Raw genomic sequence first — 22994 nt, forward strand, 5'->3', positions numbered from 1 at the left:
GCGAGGAGGTGGGGGTGTAGGGGGGGTCTTGGGCTGCGCGCTGCGTTAACCACACTGATTCAAGTAACAAACTTTCCACAGATTAGAGGCGTGTTTCCGTAAGAAAACAAAGCGGATAAATGGTCATTTCCTCTGTCGTCGAGTTACTAAATGACTAATCAAAATACGTCCAGTGATGTAAAATGATGGTCTCTTGTACTCACACAACCTTTTAATCTTAATGTAAATATCGATCGAAAATTCGTGTTTATTTCTATGAGCGAAATACCCATTGATTAAAAAGGGGAAATTAATTACTCCCCGTGCCTATAGGCTTGTGTGTGTGTGTGTGCGTGTGTGCGCGCGCGCGCGCGTATTTGTTAAGCTGCTTGGAAGGCCAAATCGACCTACTAGTAAGCCAGGGTCCATCATTAGTTTTGAATTTGTAATGTACCATTATTTACCATCTAAAATTGTATTTCCTTACGAAATACACCTGTCTTCTGGTTTATTCCCTTAGAACTGATTATATTATTTCAGATATGGCACAGATTTGAAACGTTTGGGGACACTAAAATAAAATCCGTGAACATAATGGGAAATGGAAAAAATATAATAATTGATTTTATTGGATTTAATTTATTTATCATGACTCGTGACGCGTGACGCATTAACTTCAGCCGTAGTGATGAAAATGAGAGGTTATGCGTTTTGCAAAACTGCTGACGCGTCTCTTACATATGAGCTCTGCGGATATATGGGTCGCTTTGTAAAATTGGAAGAGTTCACACAAGCTGTTAATTACGCTATTAAGACAGCCATTCCCAGACATTGAATATAATATAATGTAAAAGTGTATTATTGTAACTATAATTTTTGTGTGGATCTTTTGGAAGCGATATGAGAAGAGTCAAACTGCAGATTAGGTACCTGATTGGGCTTCCCGTTACTTATATTTCCTGAATTATAAAAGTCTACTTTCCTATGAAAATGTTGTTATAGTCAGGGGGGAAAAAACCCTTAACTTTAAATGAGGAATCGTGAATGAGCTTTCCATTGTTCATAATGTTCATGTTTTCTATTTACAGTCTGTGTCTTACTTGGTTAGTAACAGTTCTCAGTTCTGTTAGTAACATGAAGGAACAGGCTGGAACTCTCAGGGGAACATCTCAATAAGAAACGAGACAGTACTGCTGCTGAATCTGCTCTGCAATAAATGTTATCCACAAACACAAATAATTGTTTTAGACAAGTAATATTTCTATTTACAAATTGGTCCAACTTTAAAGAGCGGAAGAGGTCTAGTTGCATGCATGTGGATATGGAAGGCCAAACAAGATCTTTCTGTTTTTTGATGAGCGCTTTACCACCATCCTGTCCTCTCTCTCTCTCTCTCTCTCTCTCTCTGTTGGTCTGTTGGACATGGTTTTTTCCGTTTTTAGTTTACAGAATAATTCAGTTTATCAGTTCTTTTCTGGTTGGGCCAAACAGAAACTTGCACTTGGCAGACATGTGTGGTCAGAAATGAATGCACTCGCCCCAGCCTTCACCTACATTGATCATTTCTAACGGTCCAACTGCATTGCAGCGTGGTTTCATTATGACGGTCCCAGCTGTTGAAGTGAGAATTGAATATTTGAAGTTATAAGTGGTCCCCTGCAGTACTGGATGTGACAGCAAAGTATGAACAAATGTTTCTCTGCATGTTTGCTGATCAAACAAACTGAAAATTAGTTTTTTTTTAAGTTTAGGACTTAATTTGACTAATGAAAAGGAATATATTCAAGAACTGTAGTTCGATTAAAATGTTTGTGCAATTTAAATTATGTATATGAAAAGGATTTGATAGATAATACAGTACATTTCACAGATCGTTTTTTTGGGAACTTTTTTATCCTTTAATTAAATGGAAAAATGTTACTTGTTATTATACCTGCTGTCATTGAAAACGAGAAGAGAAATATTATTTCATTAATAGATTAAGGAGATAGGCTGGATCGAGTAAGAGAGACCAATCATCATGTTTTTGGTGCAATCTGACACATTATATAAACTGAAACGATTAGATGACAGTATTTGCATCTAAAAGTGTCTTCTTGAATAAATGTGTACCGGACTGTACAGAGATGGATGAAAGACTGTTTTTTCACAAGACAATAAGTAAGAAGGCAAAAAATTCCCAGTTGATACATTTGGGTAAACAATGTATTATTGACCTATTATTGTACGGCTGAATAACACAAATCAATATTTATCATTAGCCTTGACCGCTACTCAAAGAATTCTCATAGAATTACTTACACCTTTTGATCTTTTAATTGGAAAGTGCGATGATTTAAGGACTATAGGTGGAGTATACTGCTGGAGAACGATTGGCTCTAAAAAGCTCTGGGCCCTAGTGATGAGTGATGGTGATGAGTGGGCAGTGATTAGTGACGGGTGATGGCAGGTCGGACCGCAGACTTTAGTCTATTTTGTACTTTGTCTTCTTGGAAAGATGTCACCCGTCACTGGGAATATGCTCATGAAATGTATCACGAAAGATAGATGTGAACTAAGCCAAGCATATTTGATCATGCAGTACACTGTGACGGAAGCTGTTATGGGACAAAAAGGGCAGCATTTATAGGGTTTGTGGGGAGACTGAGGGAACACCCAAGCGCTGGAATAGCTGGATGGATAGATGTGGGACAATGAGAGCTTGGAAGGAAGTGTGTATTCATCGGTTCTATGGGGAGATGAAAGACGATGTGAGTACGTCTTTGGTTTATTAGGAGAATTCGAGATGTATTGGTAAAGCTTCATGGGTAGATGGGAGAAGATTGGAGTGTGTTCTCAGCAGCTTTACAACCCATTAGTCCTGCTGATATGTAATTATTCTCTCTGCTGGTTGTGCGTGTTTAATTTACTGGCTTGTCTTCTTTTCGGCATGGGCCACCCCCCACCTTCACATCAATTATTTATGAGCTTCCACGGCGACACACTGGATCGCATCAAAACAGGCCTGAGATCCGTCCTCCACGTCCACACCTTGCTGCCGTCATCGCGTGCGCGCGCATTACTCACTTTTCCATTTATGTCCCTTTCAGCGAACGTTTCGGTTCGCCGTCACGGTGACACACAAAGCCCGCGGATCTGACGAGAGGGGCCGCGTTCCTCAGGTGGCTTCGGGCCCCGAGCCGCGTGAGTCAGCGCTGATTCCGCGGCTCCATGGGGTACCTCCCGTTTCTGGGAACGGCTCGAACAGCACAGCGCAGTGAACCCACCCACCTCCAGCCCCCCCCCCAGAATCAGCGCCACTATATAAAAAATAAAAAAAACACAAAACCCACTGCCTCACTTCAGACGCATGCTTGGCTGCAGCACGTCCGCTCTACTGCAATTCAGTGGACGCTGCCATTGTCATTTTCCAGTTTTTATCATAAAAATAATAAGCAATTCTACATTCTAAGGCAAATTCAAACGGTATACTAATTACTATTCAGTCTAATTGCATTCAAGATATGATAATGCAATCCATGGATTTGTTTATTTTTAAAGCCAACTGAAAAGTGTTTTATTGTCACTATATAATCTGCTTTCCAGGTGACCTGAGTTCTCCTTAATGGTGTTCTCTGTCCTGGAATTGCATATCAAAGCTGCCTTAAAATAATTATCAGCAGTATCTTGAAACTGTTTTGGCTGGTCCACTGCCTATGTATGTGTGGTTATGTTTGAGCACTGTGGTTGCTCGCTAAATTAAAATGATCCAATGTTTTTTCATCTAATCAGCCACAAACAACTGTTTCAGGATATTTTTCTGCCTTCGTTTCCTATGAGGTTCATATTTGGGCAAATCCTGCTAGTTTCTTAACTACTGTCATCAAGCACAGCAAATGCTAATTGTAAATATATGGTAGATGTCAATAAATCATTTTAGGTTAAGCTGTGATTGAGAGTTGTGAATTTTAGTGAATAAAATATATGAGCTTTTTTTCTTTGTTCTTAAACAAACTAGACACTAGGCTGAAGTTTGAGAACAAAGAACCGGAACAAAAGCGTGGATTTTATGCGTTTCAAAAATCATTTACACTGGATGGTAGTTCATTAACTTCAAATGTTTCCATTCATTATGGTATGAAATGTATAAAAGGGGACTGTGCATAAAAAGGGCTGTAATTCCCGCGTGGAACACCCGATATGCATGTAAATACCCACAAATGAAAGCTGGCAGTCCGCACATTAACCTTGTGTTCTTTTATTACACGTCCATTGTGCTGGAGTACAGAGACAAAACAACAGAAATTGCGTCACTGTCCCAATACTCTCGCATTTAACCGTGTAAAGCCTGCCAACGCGGTGAAGAGGTTTACTTGTTGTTTGATGGAACATCAGAATGGGCAAGACGTGTGATCTGAGCGACTGTGACCATGGTATGATCATTGAACCCCGTATGATTATTGAACCCCAGATGACTGAAGACAGGAAATGTGTCACCAGGTCTGACAGATCTCGATTTCTGCTATACTGTAACATGCAGCTGTTAGGGTCAGAATTTGTGTGAACAGCATGAATCCATTGATCCATCCTGCCCTGTGTCAGTGGTGCTGGCTGCTGCTGGTGGTGCAGTAGTGTTGGAAATTTTTTCTAGGAACACATTAGGACCTTTAATACCAGCTGAGCATCATTTTACTGCCACAACATACCCAAGCATTCGTGGTGACCATAGGCATCCCTTTATGGCCAGTCTTCCCCTTTTTCAGATTGATACTTCCAGTAGGATAATGAGATGCGCAAAGCTTGCATCATCTCAAGGTAGTTCCTCAAACATGCCAGTGACTTGAGTTTACTCCAATGGCCTGCGCAGTCTGGAGATCTCAATCCAGTGGAGCACCTTAGGGATGAGGTGGGACGCGAGGCATGATGCCATCCAGTCACCGTGAGCCGAAATCCCTAAGGAAGGTTCCCAGCACCTTGTTGAATCCAAGTCGCAAAGGACACAGCCTGTTCTGGAGGCTAAATGGGGTCCTATCTGGTAATAGATTGGTGTACTTAATAAAGTGGCCACTGAGCATACTTGTGACACACATACATTGCCAATGAGGGACTACAAGCATCCATGAAGCAGTGTTTTTTAACTTAATCCTACATTTTTAATCTTGTTAATTTGGTTGGGAACATATTTTATTTTACAACAATAACCTGTCAATGAGAACGTCTCCCCTCCAAGGTCTCTGCAGACTCATAAAGAGCTCTCATCAGCAGTGAAGATGAATAACAGCCTTAAGCCAAGCCATAACCCACCCTTATTACTCTCATTGTCCCGGGGAAATTCTCATAATCTTCAGCCTAATTGCAGAAATTAAAGACACAAAAGTTTAAATGAAACATTGTGAATAATACCACCAGTAATACATTTTTCAAATAGAAATCAATCTTCTCATTATTTTAATTATGCTAAAGGTCACCTCGCATCCCTCTTACTATTAAAGACTGTCTTTGTGAGGATTAATCAGGCGACTATAGCAGGTGATGTCCCCTCGCTCCGAGCCACAGGATGAGGTGGGGAGGCTTCAATGACCGCTTTGAAAGATAGAGTTTTATTGGCTGAAAAAATGACTGCTTTTAAGCATGATTTGTTTCCGAGGGTAAGGCTTTTGGGGTATATTTTGCTTGTCTGCAAAAGTTCTGTAGTACTGGCCTGTAGTTTTTGTTGGTGCAAAAACTGGTCTGTATTACTGGGCTGTACAGTACATGCACTGGTAGTTTGTTAGTCTCGATTTATTCAAAATTCACTAACATTATCTTAACTCTGTTAAATTTAAGTGTTATTTATTGTTGAGGTTTCTGTGATTGCCACACTGTTTTGGTGAAGAAACAGACTCACAGGACATTTAGTACTGAGTCAAGGCAAATGTTTGTTTGATCCAGAACAGCTCTGCAGTGTTTGTCTCACAGTTTATGTTCCTCGAGCCACATTATTCCCCTGTGAACTAGCCTAATGACAGAGTTTGTTGATTATGAAGTTAAATGGAGATTCTTGAAGATTTTAGTTTTTCTGTCCATGCCTGATTGAAGCTGATTTAGTATGACCCTGTTTAACTGAGTGTATTCTTAGCTTTCCTGTTTGATTCAGTGCCTCCAACCATAGACCTGCCTTCTTTAAGAAGGGATTACATCCTTAAAACATAGTTGTTTTATTAATCTGGATTTCACTGCTTTTGCCAAATGTATTCTGGGGAGGTATGAGATTGGCACTTAAAGCCAATGTAGTGCTGGTCTGTAGTGATGCGGGGTAGTTCTGGTTTGTAGTGGTGATGGGTATTGTTGGTCTGTAGTGATGATGGGTAGTGCTGGTTTGTAGTGATGCGGGGTAGTTCTGGTTTGTAGTGGTGATGGGTATTGTTGGTCTGTAGTGATGATGGGTAGTGCTGGTCTGTAGTGATGATCAGTAGTGTTGGTCTGTAGTAATGATGGGTAGTGGTCTGTAGTAATGATGCAGTGTTTTCCTGTAGTGCTTGTCTGTAGATGAAGAATAGGTCTGCTCTGGAGTCTTTTGAGCTGGTATAGAACATAGACTATAGGGAAATATTGACGAAGTCATTGTAACGTCACCCATTGACTCTCTATTGGCGTGGTGAAAAGGGTTTTGAAGCCCGGAAAGTGTAGTTTGTGGGTGTCATTGTTCAAATTGGAGCCAGATACTGCGCAGTAGGGTCTTGAAATCAAGTCGTCCATTAAGCACATGTGATACAGTGACTCGGTAGTGACGCAAACTGTCCCTGATTCCTCCACAAAATATTACCCGCTTGTTCAAATAGCACAAAAAAATAACAAATTGGCATATGGGAAGAGATTAGACAAAGAAAAAACACCTATTGCAACTGCTTTTTGTTGTGGAAAAAAATGATTGACTTCATATTTTGACCATATTGCTGCCATTGATTTAAATTAAAACAGGTGGCTGAAACACTGATACTGGTGCCAACTGCAGTGGCGCTAGTGAGCAACGTGTCTCACCAAGTCAAGGAGGTGAGCTTCAGAAACACAGCCCGGTTTTGGTCGCCTGGTCCAAGCTGGTGTCTGTGCATGCAGTGCTGGTGTGCTGTGCTCTGTCGTTCTGGTCTGTGGAATTACAGAGGTGTTCATGCCGTTCAATTCCCAGCTCATGGAAACAGAGCAGCACTCAAAAGAACACCTGCTCCCGGAATCACACGCCATTGATGTTTAAATACTTTCACTGTAGCATCCAATTTATTTACCCCCATTGAGATAATGATCCATTTACATGTCCCCTCAGCCAGGGAAAGAGGAGTATTTCAAACAGTGCCTCCGTGCATCTGTGTGCGTGTGTGTGTGTGTTTGTGCATCTGTGTGTGAGCCTGTGTGTGTGTGTGCCTGTGTGTGTGTGTGTGTGTGTGTGTGTGTGTGTGTGTGTATGTGTGTGTGTGCATAAATGCTGTGAATGATAAATTAAGGATACTGCAAACCAGATAAAGATGACTAAAAAACCACAAGTTTTTTTAAAAATGCGGCTGAAGAGAGGCCACACTTGGCCAACAAGCATGTTGGCTTCGCTGAGACTCAAATATCAGCCGTATATTTTTTATGTTGCTACGTCATGTACTTACAGTTTACTGGCATAATGAAGCTCCTGGAAATCTATCTGTCATGCATGTGTCATCTGATCATTTGCATACCTGTACAGGATTTGTCCATGGCTCAATAAATATACATACTATGTTTGATAACATAAATATTCAATTATAAATGTTGGCATGCTTGTACTATACATTTATATTATACATTTAGCACATCTATTTCTGTACTTTGAGCATGTGGTCTGGATGCATCAACCAGGAGTAGCTGGTATATAAGTATGTTTAATGCCTAACATCTTAGCATCATTTAGCAATAAGTAAATAGTTTGAGTGTTCATTATTATATATTGATTTTTGTCATATATGTGAGAGAATGAGTCAGTGAGTGGATGCTCGTGTGTGAGTGAGTATAAGAGCATGTGCACGCAGGCATTGGGATAGGTTTAAGAGGGAGGCTTGGGAGAAAGGGTTGACCATACGTACCACCCTTATCTTCTGCTGCATGCTTTGCGTGGGTTGGCTGCCAGTGGTCAGATGGTCTTGCTTTTAAAACTCTGACACATTGTTCCAATCGGAGAACGTGGCCTTATCTCAGCCGAGCACTCTGGTGTCTGACGTCAGAGCAGCACACACTCATACACACACACACACACACACACACACGCCCATTGGAGACGTTCGCTGTGTGTTTGTATTTACCGGTAACTGTGAGGCAGCCAGCATCATTTAAATGTCTTAAGAACTTAGTGCTTAATTGGAGTTTTACTGGAAAATAAGTTGAATTGCTGGATCTTGCATGCTAATACTTACTGTGATGTCATAGCCATACTTACATACAAGTGTTTACAAATTTAGCACTGAACCCCTGTGTATGTATAAACATACATGCGCGCACACACACGCGTGCGCACACACACACGTACACAGTGACAAACTGTGAACATCACGATTAGGGAAATTTCCAACCCATGAAGTACACTTATCATTCTTGCAGTATTAAACAATTAATAACTCTATATGAGTGTGTGAGGAGAGGGTAAAGTAAAAAGTACATATGGATGAACATCTGGGAGCATTTTACATTTAAAGTTTCGTTTTGTACAATCCAAGCCTGAATACCATGTTTGTGAGAATAGATGCATTATGGCAAATTCATGTATTTTTACCATATATACCACATATTACCCAACCAACCAAACACTCCACAAAGGCCGTTTCTTGTTCTTCACCCTACTAGACTGTGTGGTCAGTATGGACCTTTGCCGATCGTGTGGTCAGGTGTGTCTGTAAATCTGCTCAACCGTGTGGTCTGGTCTGTGTGGATATTCCACTGACTGTATGGTCAGTTGTGTGTGGAATTCCCCTCTATGCTGTGGCCAGGCCTACCATTGGCCTGGTAGGCAGGTTTTTTGTGGAACTGGTTTTCGAGGCACTCCATTTCAGACCCTTGGCTGTGCAGTTAGGCTTCTAGGCTCTGAGTGACAGGCGACCAAGCTCTGAGAGGAATGTTATTATTAACACAGTGATTACATTCTCTAACATAATGGAGCACATAATGAGTCTGACATATGACTGAGAGAGATAGGGTTATATTGTCTCTACTCTACACGCATACACAATACACACACACGCACACAAGCACACACACATGCACACACGCATACATACTTACACACGCACACGCATACTCACATACATACACACATGCACACATACATAGATAAACACACACAGATACATACACACACACATAAACACGTATACACACACGCATGCACACAAATGTTTGGATGGTGTGTGTTCAATGACACAATTTTGGTTATTCTGGCTCTTTACTCCAGCACATTGAATTTGAACTGAAAATGAGGTTAAAGTGCAGATTTAAGGTTATTTACATCCATGTCCAGTGATTATCCAATGTGTGCATTACAGTCCTTTATATACATAGTCCTTCAATTTTAGGTTACTGAAAGTTATTGGACTAATTAACTCAATCTTAAATAAAGTCATTGTTGGCTGGACCGCAACAGCGGGGCCAGCCCTACAAACGCGAATGTCTGAGTGACTGAGTGATGAAGTTACACCATTGGTCGGCCGGTCCAGCCATATAATAGGTTTTGACCAGGTCTTGTTTATATAGTGCTTGGTCACAAATCCTTTACATTCGATGACTGGCTGAAGTCTGAGACCCATAGACATCTCCAGATGCTGGGTATCTTCTCTGGTGATGCTCTGCCAGGCCTGTACTGCCGTCATCTTCAGTTCCTGTTTGTTTCAGAGGCTTTTGGCCTTCACTCTTGTCTTCAGCAGGTGAAATGCATGTTTAGTTGGATTCACGTTGGGTGATTGACTTAGCCAGACAAGAACTTCCCACATTTTGCGTGCTGAAAAACTTCTTGTTTGCTTTGGTAGTATGTTTGGGGTCATTGTTCTGCTGCAAGGTGAAGTGCCATCCAATGAGTTTTAAAGGCGTTTTGTTGGATCTGAGCAGATGTTTATGTACACTTCAGAATTCATCCTGCTGCCATCAAGTCACATCATCAATAAAGACAAGTGAGCCAGTTCTAGTGGCAGCCGAACATGCACAAGCCACTCCCTCCACCATGCTTCAAAGACAAGGGGAGTGCTTTGGATCATGAGGAGTTCCTTTCTTTCTCCACACTTTCTTCTTTCCATCATTTTAGTATAGGTAAATACTCTTCTCATCTGTCCATAAGAGTTTGTTCCAGATCTCCAGGTTTTTAAAATATACTTTTCAGCAAACTCTAACCGGGCCATTCTGTTCTTGATGCTTGCCAATGGTATGCATCTTGCAGTGAGTCCTCTGGTGTAGTCTTCTCTTTATTTTAGTCTTTGACGCATCCATGCCTGCATCCTGGAGAATGTTTTTGATCCATTTGACAGTTAAAAAGGGTTTTTTCTTCACAACTGAAAGTATTCTTTGGTCCACGTGAGTGGTCTCCCATGATCTATCAGACTGCGTGCTATTGCTTATCTCACCAGTGCATTCTTGCTTCTTAGCAATGTACTGTAACATACTGTTGATTTTGACACATCACATGTTTTGTCTTTGTCTCTGATCAGTTTATTCTTATTTTTCCACCCCATGATGGCATGCTTTACTGAAAGCAACACTTCTTTGTTTCTCATGTCGAGAGACAACAGTAAGAGACTCCAAATGCTAATTCCAATGCCTTGCATCAACTTGAGGCCTTTTGTTAGCTTTCTTGCACATGACCTAATGATACAACGCAAAGCTGGCCATGAAACAGCTGAGCAGCAAATTGGACAATTATGTTTGGTCCCCTAAAATGGGGGGAGTATGTATAAAAAGGGCTGCAATTCCTATAGTAAATGGTTTGCCGATATGGATGTAAATGCCCTCAAATTAAAGCTGACAGTTAATGTGCACATCAACCTTATATCTAGTGTTTCATTTAAAATCCAAAATGCTGAAGTACAGAGCCAAAACAACAACAATTGTGTCACTGTACACATGCTTGCAGACTGCACTGTACATAGTACACAGACACAAATTCATACACAAGCAGGCACATACCTTAACATTTCACTCACAAGTGCACACTCACTGCTTCTTAAGACACATGGTAGTCTCTCTCTCTCTCTCTCTCTCTCACTCACTCACACACAGGCACACACATACACACAGGCACACACACACACACACACACACAGGCACACACACAAAAGCACACAGAAGATGTGCAAACATTCTCTCCGAATATTTTAACGCCTGACAAAGCTGCTTTTCAAGCTCGATAATGAAACTGCTCGGATGTGTGTAAATGTTGACAGTTTCAAAAGCACAATTAAATAACAATTACTGCTGACTAAATGCTTTTCCACATTGTCTGTTGAACCCTCGGGGGGGGGAGAAAAAAAGCATGTAAAAGGTGTCCCTGTTTTCTCAGGCAGTAGCGTTCTAATGAAAAACGCATCAGACAAGCCCATTAGTCCTCTCTCAGAAGCTCACTTAATCAGCCCATGGTGCGAGCGCGAGCTGTCTCTAATTCTCCTCTGCTGCCTCTTCCCTCCATTACGGCTGGGAACAGATTGTTTTTCCCCTCCTCATCACCCCTAATTGTGTCATCATGGACCGCAGTCCCCCGCTGTTTAAAAGGAGCCTGGCGGAAGTGTCCTGTGTGCCTGCGCATTGACGCAATTATGTCACTCACAAGCACGCGTGGCCGAACTGACTCCTCTCCCGCGTGACCCCGGGGCCCCAAACCGCACGCACGCGTGTGTGTGCCCGTGTGCATGTCGTACCCACGTGTGTGTGTCTGCCCGTGTGTGTGCCCGTGTGCGTGTCGTACCCACGCGTGTGTGTGCCCGTGTGCGTGTCGTACCCACGCGTGTGTGTGTGCCCGTGTGCGTGTCGTACCCACGCGTGTGTGTGTGCCCGTGTGCGTGTCGTACCCACGCGTGTGTGTGCCCGTGTGCGTGTCGTACCCACGCGTGTGTGTGCCGTGTGCGTGTCGTACCCACGCGTGTCTGCCCGTGTGCGTGTCGTACCCACGGGTGTGTGCCCGTGTGCGTGTCGTACCCACGCGTGTGTGTGCCCGTGCGTGTCGTACCCACGCGTGTGTGTGCCCGTGTGCGTGTCGACCCACGCGGTGTGTGCCCGTGTGCATGTCGTACCCACGCGTGTGTGTGCCCGTGTGCGTGTCGTACCCACGCTGTGGTGCCGTGTGCGTGTCGTACCCACGCGTGTGTGTGCCCGTGTGCGTGTCGTACCCACGCGTGTGTGTGCCCGTGTGCGTGTCGTACCCACGCGTGTGTGTGCCCGTGTGCATGTCGTACCCACGCGTGTGTGTGCCCGTGTGCGTGTCGTACCCACGCGTGTGTGTGCCCGTGTGCGTGTCGTACCCACGCGTGTGTGTGCCCGTGTGCGTGTCGTACCCACGCGTGTCTGCCCTGATGTCGTCATCAACCGTGTGTGTGCCCCGTGCATGTAGACCCAGCGTGTCTGCCGTGTGCGCTGCGTGACCACGTGTTGTGTCCCGCGTGCGTGCGACTCCACGCGTGTCTGCCCGTGCGTGTCGCAACCCACGCGTGTGTTGCCCGTGTGCTGTCGTACCCACGCCGTGTGTGTGCCCGTGTGCGTGTCGTACCCACGCGTGTGTGTGTGCCCGTGTGCGTGTCGTACCCACGCGTGTGTGTGTGCCCGTGTGTGTGTGCCCGTGTGCGTGTCGTACCCACGTGTGTGTGTGTGCCCGTGTGCGTGTCGTACCCACGCGTGTGTGTGTGCCCGTGTGTGTGTGCCCGTGTGCGTGTCGTACCCACGCGTGTGTGTGTATGTCCATTTATGTGCGGGTGCGTATCACCGACATCCACAGACAAGCGAGCACTCAAAGCAAAGAAGCCCCATCCGTCAAATGAAGCTTTTATCTTTATTTCATCGATTAATCAGATACAGCGTTCTCGTGATCTCGCGAATCAGTCGGGTGGAGGTCGGAGGTGTGACGGGGGCGGCTGCTGCAGGGGGGTGTGGCGGCGGGTGCAGAGGCGGGCGGGGCGCTCAGCAGGAAGTGGGGCCTTTCCAGTAGAAGTTCTTGCAGCCGGCCTTGCGTTCGCGCCCCTGCGGGTTGTCAACGGAGCGCTGGAGCTCCGTGCGAACGTCCTCGCTCTCGTCCGCTGTGGACACCTGGCCTTCCATGCCCTCGCCCTCTGGGGGAGCCAGCTGGGACAGGATGTCCTCCACCGCACGCTTACTCCAGTCCTGCAGGAAAACCGTCATACGTACACTGTGTATGAGCCATGTGGCTACTTATTCATTTACTTTATTTAGCGAAAAGGGAGAACGCACAGTAATCAACGCCAGCAGTTTCTTTAATGCACGGAGGCCAGTTAGCTAAACCATTTGCTATTTCCATCTGTCGTTCCTTGGCTGGGGATCGACACTTAATACAATGTTTTAACTATCAACACGAAAAAGACTCATTAGGGTGAAAGAACATTAGGGTGTATGACAGTAGATGGTATGGTTATGTAATAAATGACAAGTCTGACATTTTAGACATTATGGCAACAACTCTGATATATATGTTTTTTTAACCAGGTTTTGAGATTATTTGTGAAAGAATAGGCACTGCAACGTCCTATTTTCAAAAGGTAAAGCATTCCAAAATGTAAAGGCTCTGAAAAAAAAGGTGGTCTGCCTGAATTCACTTTTTGGAGTATAATTTCCACCTCTAGTGATTGATCAGCATGCTCTGTGGGTGTTGTTTGTTAATAAACAGGCCTAGAAGGGTTGGAGCCAACTTATTAAAAATCTTGAAGATTAAGGAGTGAATGCAAAATGAATGTCATTTGCAAAGCCTGCTAAGTTATATTTATTCAAGATGCTGCAGTAGTGATAACTATTCAGCTTTCCATCCAATTGGAGAAGGGAAATTCTGCAGTGGGGCAATTATATGGTTTCCCTCCCAAGCAAATCAGTTTCCGAAAAAACAAGACAAGAACACCAATCCCCGCTTCACAAACTACCCGCGTCTCCACGGAGACGAGTACACCGTGCCTGTGTTGCCGTGGCGACGGAGCGTACCTGTGCGCCCATGGCGGCGGCGGCGGCTCTGGCTCTCTGGAGGACTCTCCGGTAGCGCAGGTCGGGCTGTGAGGCGGCGCTCAGGCTGCACAGGGTGAGGACCAGGCCCAGGAGGGCCAGGGCGCTGTGGACTCGCAGGGGCTGCATGCTTCTGGGAGAGCTGGGTTCGACGTCGTGCTGGAGTGATGTCCAGAGCACGGGCCGCAGGGCCTTTTAAAACTCGCCCCCTTGCCGTAACTCCACACCCGAGGGGCCAGGCCCCTCCCATGTATCCACGGCGATGATGGCATCCCGCGCTCCTGAATCACTTAAGAGGCCCGGTAGTGGGCCTCCGCGTCTGGCCATTTACTCACAGAGGCAGAGTAGGGGTTGGTAATATTGACTTTATAGAAGGGCCGTATAATAAAACTATTACTCCGTACAGGCCCAGCACTCTCCGTTAATCTAAAGCTCACGCAACAGAGAAATGTCTGCTCTGTAAACCACTTCACTCAGGAAAAAGCCACGAAGAGCAGATCTAATGACATCACAGGATTGCAGTGTTTATTTTAGGGCCTTTATTCCTTTAATGGCTTTCCAAGGTGAAATGGCGGTACTCTCTTTGTGAATATAGCATGGCAGTCCTCTCCTTGTAACTATAACATGAAATATGATAAAAACATAGCCCCCAAACCGGATTAAGAATATGATCTGATCCAAGCTTTAAGAAAAAAAGCTTTCACTGGCTCCACACACACACACACACACACACACACACACCTGAGTTAACAGGTAAAGGTGCGGCTTCAACATATGCTTAATCTAACCAGTTTGAATACAGGCGTGACAGATGCATGTTGATTCACCCATAACATTTGAATGAAGTGTGATCTATATGAGGATGTGTGGGAATTCAGGAGTCGAACCAAAGCTGTACTGAGGAGGGCGGGGTCCGAACGGAGAGTCTCAGTGAGCTGAAGCTCCCGTGAGAGGAAAGCCGCAGGCCGGCGTCGTGACACCGAGCCGCGTGGCATACTAACGTGTGGCACACAGTCATTGGCTCAGTGATGCTGAAGGACATGCACAGCTCAGTGCTGACACCCTGTGGCCACGCTGTGATCAGCAGGAGAAGGCTGACATTAACTGGAGCAATCTTACTGCCTCTTTTCCTAGACTAACATTCATAGAAGTGCTACACTTACAGGATCCATGAGACCTTAAGCTTTCAAGACCTCATAATCATTCGTCATATCATGTACACAACAATAACGACAATCATAATTCAATTTAATAAAAAATATATAATTATGTAATTGCCAGTATTCTGGGAGATAACAATACACAGTAGATGGTAGTAGTCAGACAGTAGTCAGCATGGTAGAAACAGAATGATAAAAGTTTGCTATAGTGATTAGGGCAAAAGCTAAGCTGTATGAGTTGTGTGGTATAAAATTATCAGAAAGTTGTGGAAGTGCAGAGGGTGGGCTTTTTGGGCAGTGTGGGTTGTGGGGGGTGGGATGTTAATGGTTTCTGAAAATGTCAAACAAATCATTTGGCGCTAAGTACCTTGTCCGTTTAAAAAATTATGTGCCAAAATCACTAAAGCCAGATCCATTCCACAACAGATCAATTCAACAGGATTATGATTGATATATAATAATTATGTTGCCTTCTCTTTAAATTCTGTTATTTATTGCAACCGTTAATATGTACTATGTGTTGATGCATTTGTTCCAAGGTACAATATGTGAGCTACATTATTTCAGAAATGCTTAAAGGGCTGAAACAGTAATCTGTGGATGAGGTGTTTTGTGTAACAGTAAAGATCGCCCAATCATATTAACCATCCACATTCACCAGCCTCTGCCAGTCCAGCCAAACCCCATGATGCCCTGCTGCTGCTACCTTTCACACCGCAGTCCACAGACATCAGTCAGAGGAAGACCATGTGCAGCTTTGGCAGGCTGACTGTGTTAACCTAGAGTAAGTGAGGGCATTCGCATTCATCCTGGCCAACTGAACCTGTCTGTCAATCCGTCCATCTGTATGTCATCCAATTGTCCATGATGTCACCCACCCCACCCCCCCATTTTGACACTATGGTCGATGATGCTGGGCTCCTGGTCAAGGTCGACACTGGTCTGTACCATACCATGGGGCCCATCCACATTCTAGAACAGCACCTTAACATGATGAATCATCCAACAGACCGTGTAATATGTTTGTTTTAAGAAGAAGTTCACCCAAAAACATACAAAAGGAATTTTTACTATTGCAGACAATAACACAAACATCCAATTAATGTCCTGCTTAACAAGTAATGCTTATACGATTTTAGAGAAATCACTCCCTGACGGCGTAGGTGGGAAGCGCTCTGCCCCAGCTGGACCCAAAAAAATGTGTAATCATGCTCTGGCCTACTAGTCATCATCTTTCATTTCAGAATCAATTATCTATCCATGTGGGGTAGGCGTCCGCTGTCCGTGGAGCATGATGTTCTTCTACAATGACCTTTAAGTATATGCTGAAACACAGTTTACACAGCCATTTACGCATTTCCCTTGCCTCGAGGTCCCATAGTTCATTCCAGCGTCTTTGTGAGTGACGTCAATGAGATGCTGGTCAGAGGCTTGATGGGAATTGTATTGCAATGGGAAATTGGATGGCCAGTTAGCTGAGCATAGCAAAAATTTAATAAGATAGCTACATTTTATAAGTTACACTATGAGAACAAATCAACCTACAGTATATTTGGTGTAGACTGCTACCACAAAAACCCAAGGTTAAAATAAATGATCTGGATCAGGTCATATGTTGTTGATGTGTGTTCTGTGATACGTGTGTTACCGACTACAACAAAACTTTTAAGAGGGATTTGAGAAATAATATCTTTTTCATTTAACACTGTCTTAGAAAATCTGGCCCACAGTACTGTCTTTAAAAAAAAATGAGCGATGACCTCATTTGTCCTGCTCTTTTCAAGATTACGTCGCATTAACGTTAAATTAAGATAAGCACCGAGAAATGTTCATTAAAACGAAAGGGGTTGCGTCCAAAGACAGAGAACAGAACAGCGACGAAACAATACTGAAGGGAACTCGGCGAGGGGTGCGTGGTGCTGCGCCTCGCTCGCGGTGAGCACCGTGATTAAAGCACCATGATTACAGTCTCGCGTTCGCGTTGGCCGGGCCCACTGGCGCCCCCTGCTGCCGGACCGGGCGGTGCAGGCGCGGCTGCTGGGCCCCGCTGTGGGCAGGGCTCTGCGGTCACAGCTTCATGCACACGCGGCAGCGGCTGATCAGGCTCCCTGGGGCGTCCTCCCTCACCGTCCAAGGAACCGGCTGGCTGCGTGAACACAGACGCGGGGCGGTACGATCACTTACTTCCACATTACAACACGCAGCTCAACACTGAACACTTCATTAACGCCAAACACAAAGTACTGAATATATTAACAGCAGACATAATACTATAAATTGTGTTAATATTCACATAGCACAGTACTGCACACTAATACTACACACAAACTCAAAAGTACATTATACGTACAGAATGCTACACACAAATACTGCACACTGCAGTGATACTGAACACACGCGCAAATAATGAAATTGTTTTTCATACTGAAAACAGCTCACTCAAATGCACAACATTGGTTAACACTGAACATGGCAAATTCACGATGTGCTGTGCTTACACTGGGCAGCGGTTCGGAACAGTGGTCTCTGCATAGGAATAATGGTCTACCTGAACATGTTGTTGGGGTCGAGAGAGGCCAGCCAGTAACTGTAGGAGTCCCTGTAGTAGTTGCAGGTTCCACGCCCGTGGCACTCCAGGGAAGGGACTTTAGTGAACTTCTCCAGACAGGACCCTGGCGAAGCCAGCGGCTGGCTAGAGCCCTCAGCTCCTGCGCCTGTTTGCTGAGGAAACAAAGCAGCCATATGAGGCCTGAACTTCCTGTTTCCTGTTACTACAGGGGGGGGCATGGAACAGAAGTGTGGAGGGCAGTATTTTAGGTGTAAGCAATTTCGGTATTGTTTGTTCTCTTCTGGAAAGAGCATCTCTGCCCCTCTGTATTTAGAATAGAGGCTAATGGGTAATTAGGTCTAAGTTTGAGACACGTAGAAGAGCTCCTACCATAAGGAAGGAGTAGCCTGTCCACAGAGAGCGCCATCCACGGGGGCATTCTGGAATCTCATTGGTCTGGCTGTGAACGGGGATTAAACTGGCACTGGTCTCACACACCGAACACCTAAGAGAAATGAAGAGAGGAAATGAGAGAGGGAAGAAAAGAGAAAACCAGTACTGGGAACACCCTCATTTGGTAAAATCATCAGGTGTCCATGTCCTAGACCAGGGCTGCCCAAGCCAGCTCCTGGAGATCTACCGTCCTGTAGATTTTCACTTCAGCCCTACCACAGCACACCTCATTCAACAGCTAGACATGTCATTGAGCGGCAAATTTGTGCCAAATTAAGGTTTCAATGAATGATGGTAGATCTCCAGAAACAGGGTTGGGCTGCTGTAGATGCCCAACCAGGTCCCTTCAGGCACAGTCTGCCCTGAATGTGTTCTGACCCTGTGCTGGTTCTGCAGCTATGCTGTACCTGCTGATGTATCTCTCCACCGATTCAGCCGGGATGAGTGGCGCGTCAGTGGGCGCCTGTTCGTCAGTGGACAGCCAATAGGAGTAGTCGTTGCGGGAAGCGTAGTGACAGGTACTGTCTGGGTTGCAGTACAGAAAGGGCATGGTGGAGAACCGGAGCAGACAGCTTCCCAGAGTGCCTGAAAGAGACAAGCCTCATTCAAAGCTCCTCCATTGGTTATGTTTTCATGTGAGGTTTGCATCTAGATTCAGGATCGTGGGAATATGAATCTAGAATTGTTGCATATGGTGTGTGTGTGTGTGTGTGTGCGTGCGTGCGTGCATGTGCGTGTGTGTGTATGTGTGTATGTGTGTGAGTGTAATACCTAGGTCTTGGCCGTGTCCTCTGCTGTTGCCGTTGATGTAGATGAGGGAGTAGCCGGAGTAGATGAAGTTGCTCCCGTCGGGACACTGTGGCTCTTGCTGCTTCTGGCTGTGCCGAGTGAACAGGAAGCTGTCCTGCCTTGGGCCTGAGAAATGGTCTCCTGGCTGCCCACGGATACCCTTAGAGCCCTGGAGGCCCAGAAACCCCTGCAGCCCTGACGGGACACAGGCAGAGGAGTGGAGTGTGAGTGGCGGGTGAGTACTGGGGATGACTGTATGCATGTGTGAGTGCTGGGGATGACTGTATGCATGTGTGAGTGCTGGGGATGACTGCATGCATGTGTGAGTGCTGGGGATGACTGCATGCATGTGTGAGTGCTGGGGATGACTGCATGCATGTGTGAGTGCTGGGGATGACTGCATGCATGTGTGAGTGCTGGGGATGACTGCATGCACGCATATGCAGGGGCTGCATTCACACCTGACTGTCCTGGGGGCCCTCTGTCACCCTTTGGTCCTTGGGGCCCTGGGTTCCCAGAAACCCCTTCTGGGCCAGTGGCACCTTTAGGACCCGGGCGTCCTACCACAGATCAGGTCGACAATAAAAAAACACACACATCAACATAAATGAAGGAATTACATTTCACATATACTGTATAAACTTATATATTTTGTAAAAGAAAATGTGTCATATGTCCAAACACGTTTGTATAATAAAAAGGACTAACTACTACAGGAACTAACTTCTCAGCAATATAATTCTATTATATGTCTTACCTTTATATGTGTAGATGAGATGCATACATTTTACAGTCTATTTTATTTGTATTTCTTTTTGGTATGGGATAGCGGTGAGAAGGGGTGCAGTGAGGGGTGGGGGTTATGTATGAGGTAACGGAAGTTTGATAGTGCTTCATGCAGATTTTATTCTACCTGGAAATCCTACTGGGCCTGGCTCTCCTGGCGGTCCCTGTTCCCCATACAGTCCTTCAGTCCCGGGATGACCTTGGTCCCCCGGGATGAATATTACATCTCTGAAAACATCGTCGCCCTTCGGTCCTGGTGCGAGAGACAGGAGTTAGAGAACAGCAGCTCAACCTCCAGAAGAGCAGCAGCTTGCTTCTGCAAGCCTGCTCCACACACACGGAGTGTCCGTGTGCACGTTTCCACTGCGTGCGAACACAGCTCCGCACAATTCGGCAAAATCTTGCTAGTCTGGATGTTACTATTTTCAAAAAGCAGTTAGAGAGGGAGGCACAAATGATGATCTGAATCAGCAGTTTCCTTTGGGCAGCACAGAGGCAGTGGCGTTGCGTGGCACACAGAGATAAATGTCGAGCGTTGATCAGGGCCTGGGTTTGAGTGGTACAGTAAAATGATGAAGAGCACAGTCCTCACCTGGTGGCCCTGGGGGCCCCTCATTTCCTTGGGGCCCGGGCGGACCCCGCGCCCTGGAGTCTCCTGTCACACCTGCAGTGAAGGACGGCCATTTACTCACTCATTCAGTTCAGGCCGACGCTCACGCTTCTACATCAGTGAGAGCAGCTCGGCGTGTTGATAAAGCCTAACTTCTGCTTTTGTGCTGCGTTTGGCTGGCCAGTCAGTTCATATCGCTAAGTTCTTCTGTACAATATACAGTATACAGTGTATTCATGCGATATACGGTTGTGGTATTGCAATACCAATGATGACTGCTGTAATGTCACTTTAACATAATGGACATAATGTGGCTGGTCTTGACAGAGGTTTTTGAAAATGCTAAAAATATCATTACCACTTGGTCCTGTTGGTCCTAATGTCCCAGATTCACCTTTCGGCCCTCGCAAACCATTTTTACCATCTCCCCCCTGTGAGAAGACAGACAGGAAGCACAGACAGGAATGGAATGAGGCAGTGAGTGGATGGGCCTGTGAACTAGTGCACCGAAGTGATATGTGATATGTGAGAATGAGTGATGTGTGTGAATGAGTGATGTGAGGGAGTGAGCGATGTGTGAATGAGTGCTGTGAGGGAGTGAGAGTGTGGTGAGTGAGATGTGAATGTGTGAGCGGTGATGAGTGAGCATGAGTCATCTTGAAGTCTATGTCTGAGGGGTGAGCTCTGTGTCCGAAGAGCTGATGTGTTGAGGGTGTTGTGTTTAGAAGGATGTGTGACGAGGAGTTCTGATCAGTGATAATCTCAGGAAATACTGCTTGAGGAGTGGGCTGTTCAATGAGTGGTGTGAGGGAGTGAGTGCTGTGTGAATGAGTGGTGTGAGGGAGTGAGTGCTGTGTGAATGAGTGCTGTGTGAATGAGTGGTGTGAGGGAGTGAGTGCTGTGTGAATGAGTGCTGTGAGGGAGTGAGTGATGTGTGAATGAGTGCTGTGAGGGAGTGTGAGAGAGCGTGTGAATGAGTGAGCATGTGAATGTGTGAGCCCCAGGGCATGAGTGAGCATGAGTCAATCCATTTAAGAGAGTCTACTAGTCTGTGGGGCTGAGCTACTCAGTGTCCAGGTAAGAGCAGCTGATGTGTTTGAGGGTGTTGTGTTTTAGAAGGATTGTGTGGACAGAGGAGTTACTCTCTGAGGTCAGGGTGTCACTCACATTTCTCCCAGGCAACCCAACGTCACCTCTTTCCCCAGGCAGACCCTCTTGCCCCGGGGCCCCCGGATCCCCCTTGTCTCCTTTAAACCCTGGCCCTGGAGGTCCTGGAGGCCCACAGGAGCCCCGCGGCCCTAAAGGAGGGGGGGTGGGCGGGTTACCACACAGACTCCAAGACAATGCCACAGAGACCAAAAACAAAGACATCTTGACAGGTAAAGAGGCACAGGTAAGTATACTGAATCGGATACTTAAAAAGAAGCAGAGGCAGAAGGAAGGTAGAGACATGGACAGATAAAGAGAGCAAAAGGTGGGTGACAGGTGAGACAGACAGGGACAGAGAGGCAGCCTGGGAGGACGGGCAGGTAGTGACAAACAGGGACAGGCAGAGAGGCAGTCTGGGAGGACGGGCAGGTGGAAAGACAGGGACACATGGCAGGTAGTGACAAACAGGGACAGGCAGAGAGGCAGTCTGGGAGGACGGGCCGGTAGAAAGACAGGGACACATGGCAGGTAGTGACAAACAGGGACAGGCAGAGAGGCAGTCTGGGAGGACGGGCAGGTAGAAAGACAGGGACACATGGCAGGTAGTGACAAACAGGGACAGGCAGAGAGGCAGTCTGGGAGGACGGGCAGGTGGAAAGACAGGGACAGGCAGAGAAGCAGTCTGGGAGGACGGGCGGGTGGAAAGACAGGGACATGTGACAGGTAGTGACAAACAGGGACAGGCAGAGAGGCAGTCTGGGAGGACGGGCGGGTGGAAAGACAGGGACACATGGCAGGTAGTGACAAACAGGGACAGGCAGAGAGGCAGTCTGGGAGGACGGGCGGGTGGAAAGACAGGGACACGTGGCAGGTAGTGACAAACAGCGGTACGGAGCAGGGAGAAGGCTGCGGGAATGTCAGAGGAAGGGCAATGAGACCGTGTGCTAGTGACAGTTACTCTCCCCATTCACCTGGTCTCCCCACAGCGCCTATACGCCCTCGCTCGCCCTTCGTCCCACTAAAACACATTCCGTCCTGCCCGAGGCGGCCAGTGCTGCCAGGGGGGCCAGGGGGGCCACAGGGCCCAGTTTCACCGAGGGGGCCTCTGGGACCAGGGGGCCCAAAGGGGCCAGGATCTCCAGGGTCTCCTTTCTGGCCTGTGGACAGAGAGCATGCTGGGAGACTGCAGGAAAAACTTGAGCCTGTTATATGAAAGATAGTTTGTTATGATTATCTCTCTGCTTTAACCTGTGCTCATGTGAATGAGGTCAGAGTCGTGTATGAATGGGGTCACACATCTCACACTCACCTGTTGGACCCTTTGGGCCTGTTTCACCTGGGTTTCCTATTCCAACAA

At 46.0% G+C, this 22994-nt stretch overlaps 2 protein-coding genes across 2 annotated transcripts in view; both read right to left on the reverse strand.

The window, feature by feature from the left end:
- Window positions 1-12951: 12951 nt before the first annotated feature.
- sst1.2 (somatostatin 1, tandem duplicate 2) lies at window positions 12952-14325 on the reverse strand. The gene is made up of 2 exons (XM_064301466.1): window positions 14125-14325; window positions 12952-13299 (listed from the first exon to the last, which is right to left on the reverse strand). Exons 1-2 carry the CDS (start codon window positions 14269-14271, stop codon window positions 13099-13101), a joined length of 348 nt encoding a protein of 115 aa, XP_064157536.1. The 5' UTR covers window positions 14272-14325; the 3' UTR covers window positions 12952-13098.
- A 2030-nt stretch (window positions 14326-16355) lies between these two features.
- Window positions 16356-22994, reverse strand: part of col4a3 (collagen, type IV, alpha 3) — a 38204-nt gene continuing 31565 nt past the window's right edge. The window contains exons 41-52 of the mRNA XM_064303305.1: window positions 22947-22994; window positions 22609-22794; window positions 21656-21786; window positions 20847-20919; window positions 20471-20542; window positions 20006-20131; window positions 19554-19652; window positions 19075-19287; window positions 18711-18888; window positions 18241-18355; window positions 17851-18023; window positions 16356-17448 (exon numbers count right to left, since the gene is read on the reverse strand). Coding sequence (XP_064159375.1) covers window positions 17370-17448; window positions 17851-18023; window positions 18241-18355; window positions 18711-18888; window positions 19075-19287; window positions 19554-19652; window positions 20006-20131; window positions 20471-20542; window positions 20847-20919; window positions 21656-21786; window positions 22609-22794; window positions 22947-22994 — 1493 coding nt within the window. The 3' untranslated portion in view covers window positions 16356-17369. The remainder of the gene's footprint in view (window positions 17449-17850; window positions 18024-18240; window positions 18356-18710; window positions 18889-19074; window positions 19288-19553; window positions 19653-20005; window positions 20132-20470; window positions 20543-20846; window positions 20920-21655; window positions 21787-22608; window positions 22795-22946) is intronic.

The sequence above is a fragment of the Anguilla rostrata genome, chromosome 12, assembly GCF_018555375.3.
Source record: "Anguilla rostrata isolate EN2019 chromosome 12, ASM1855537v3, whole genome shotgun sequence".
Classification (NCBI taxonomy): Eukaryota; Metazoa; Chordata; class Actinopteri; order Anguilliformes; family Anguillidae; genus Anguilla; species Anguilla rostrata.

Coding starts and splice junctions, on each gene's coding strand:
- sst1.2 (XM_064301466.1), bottom strand. CDS start 14,271: ATGCAGCCCCTGCGAGTCCACAGCGCCCTGGCCCTCCTGGGCCTGGTC. Junction 13,300..14,124: donor CCGCCGCCATGGGCGCACAG/GTACGCTCCGTC, acceptor GTTTTCCTGCAG/GACTGGAGTAAGCGTGCGGT.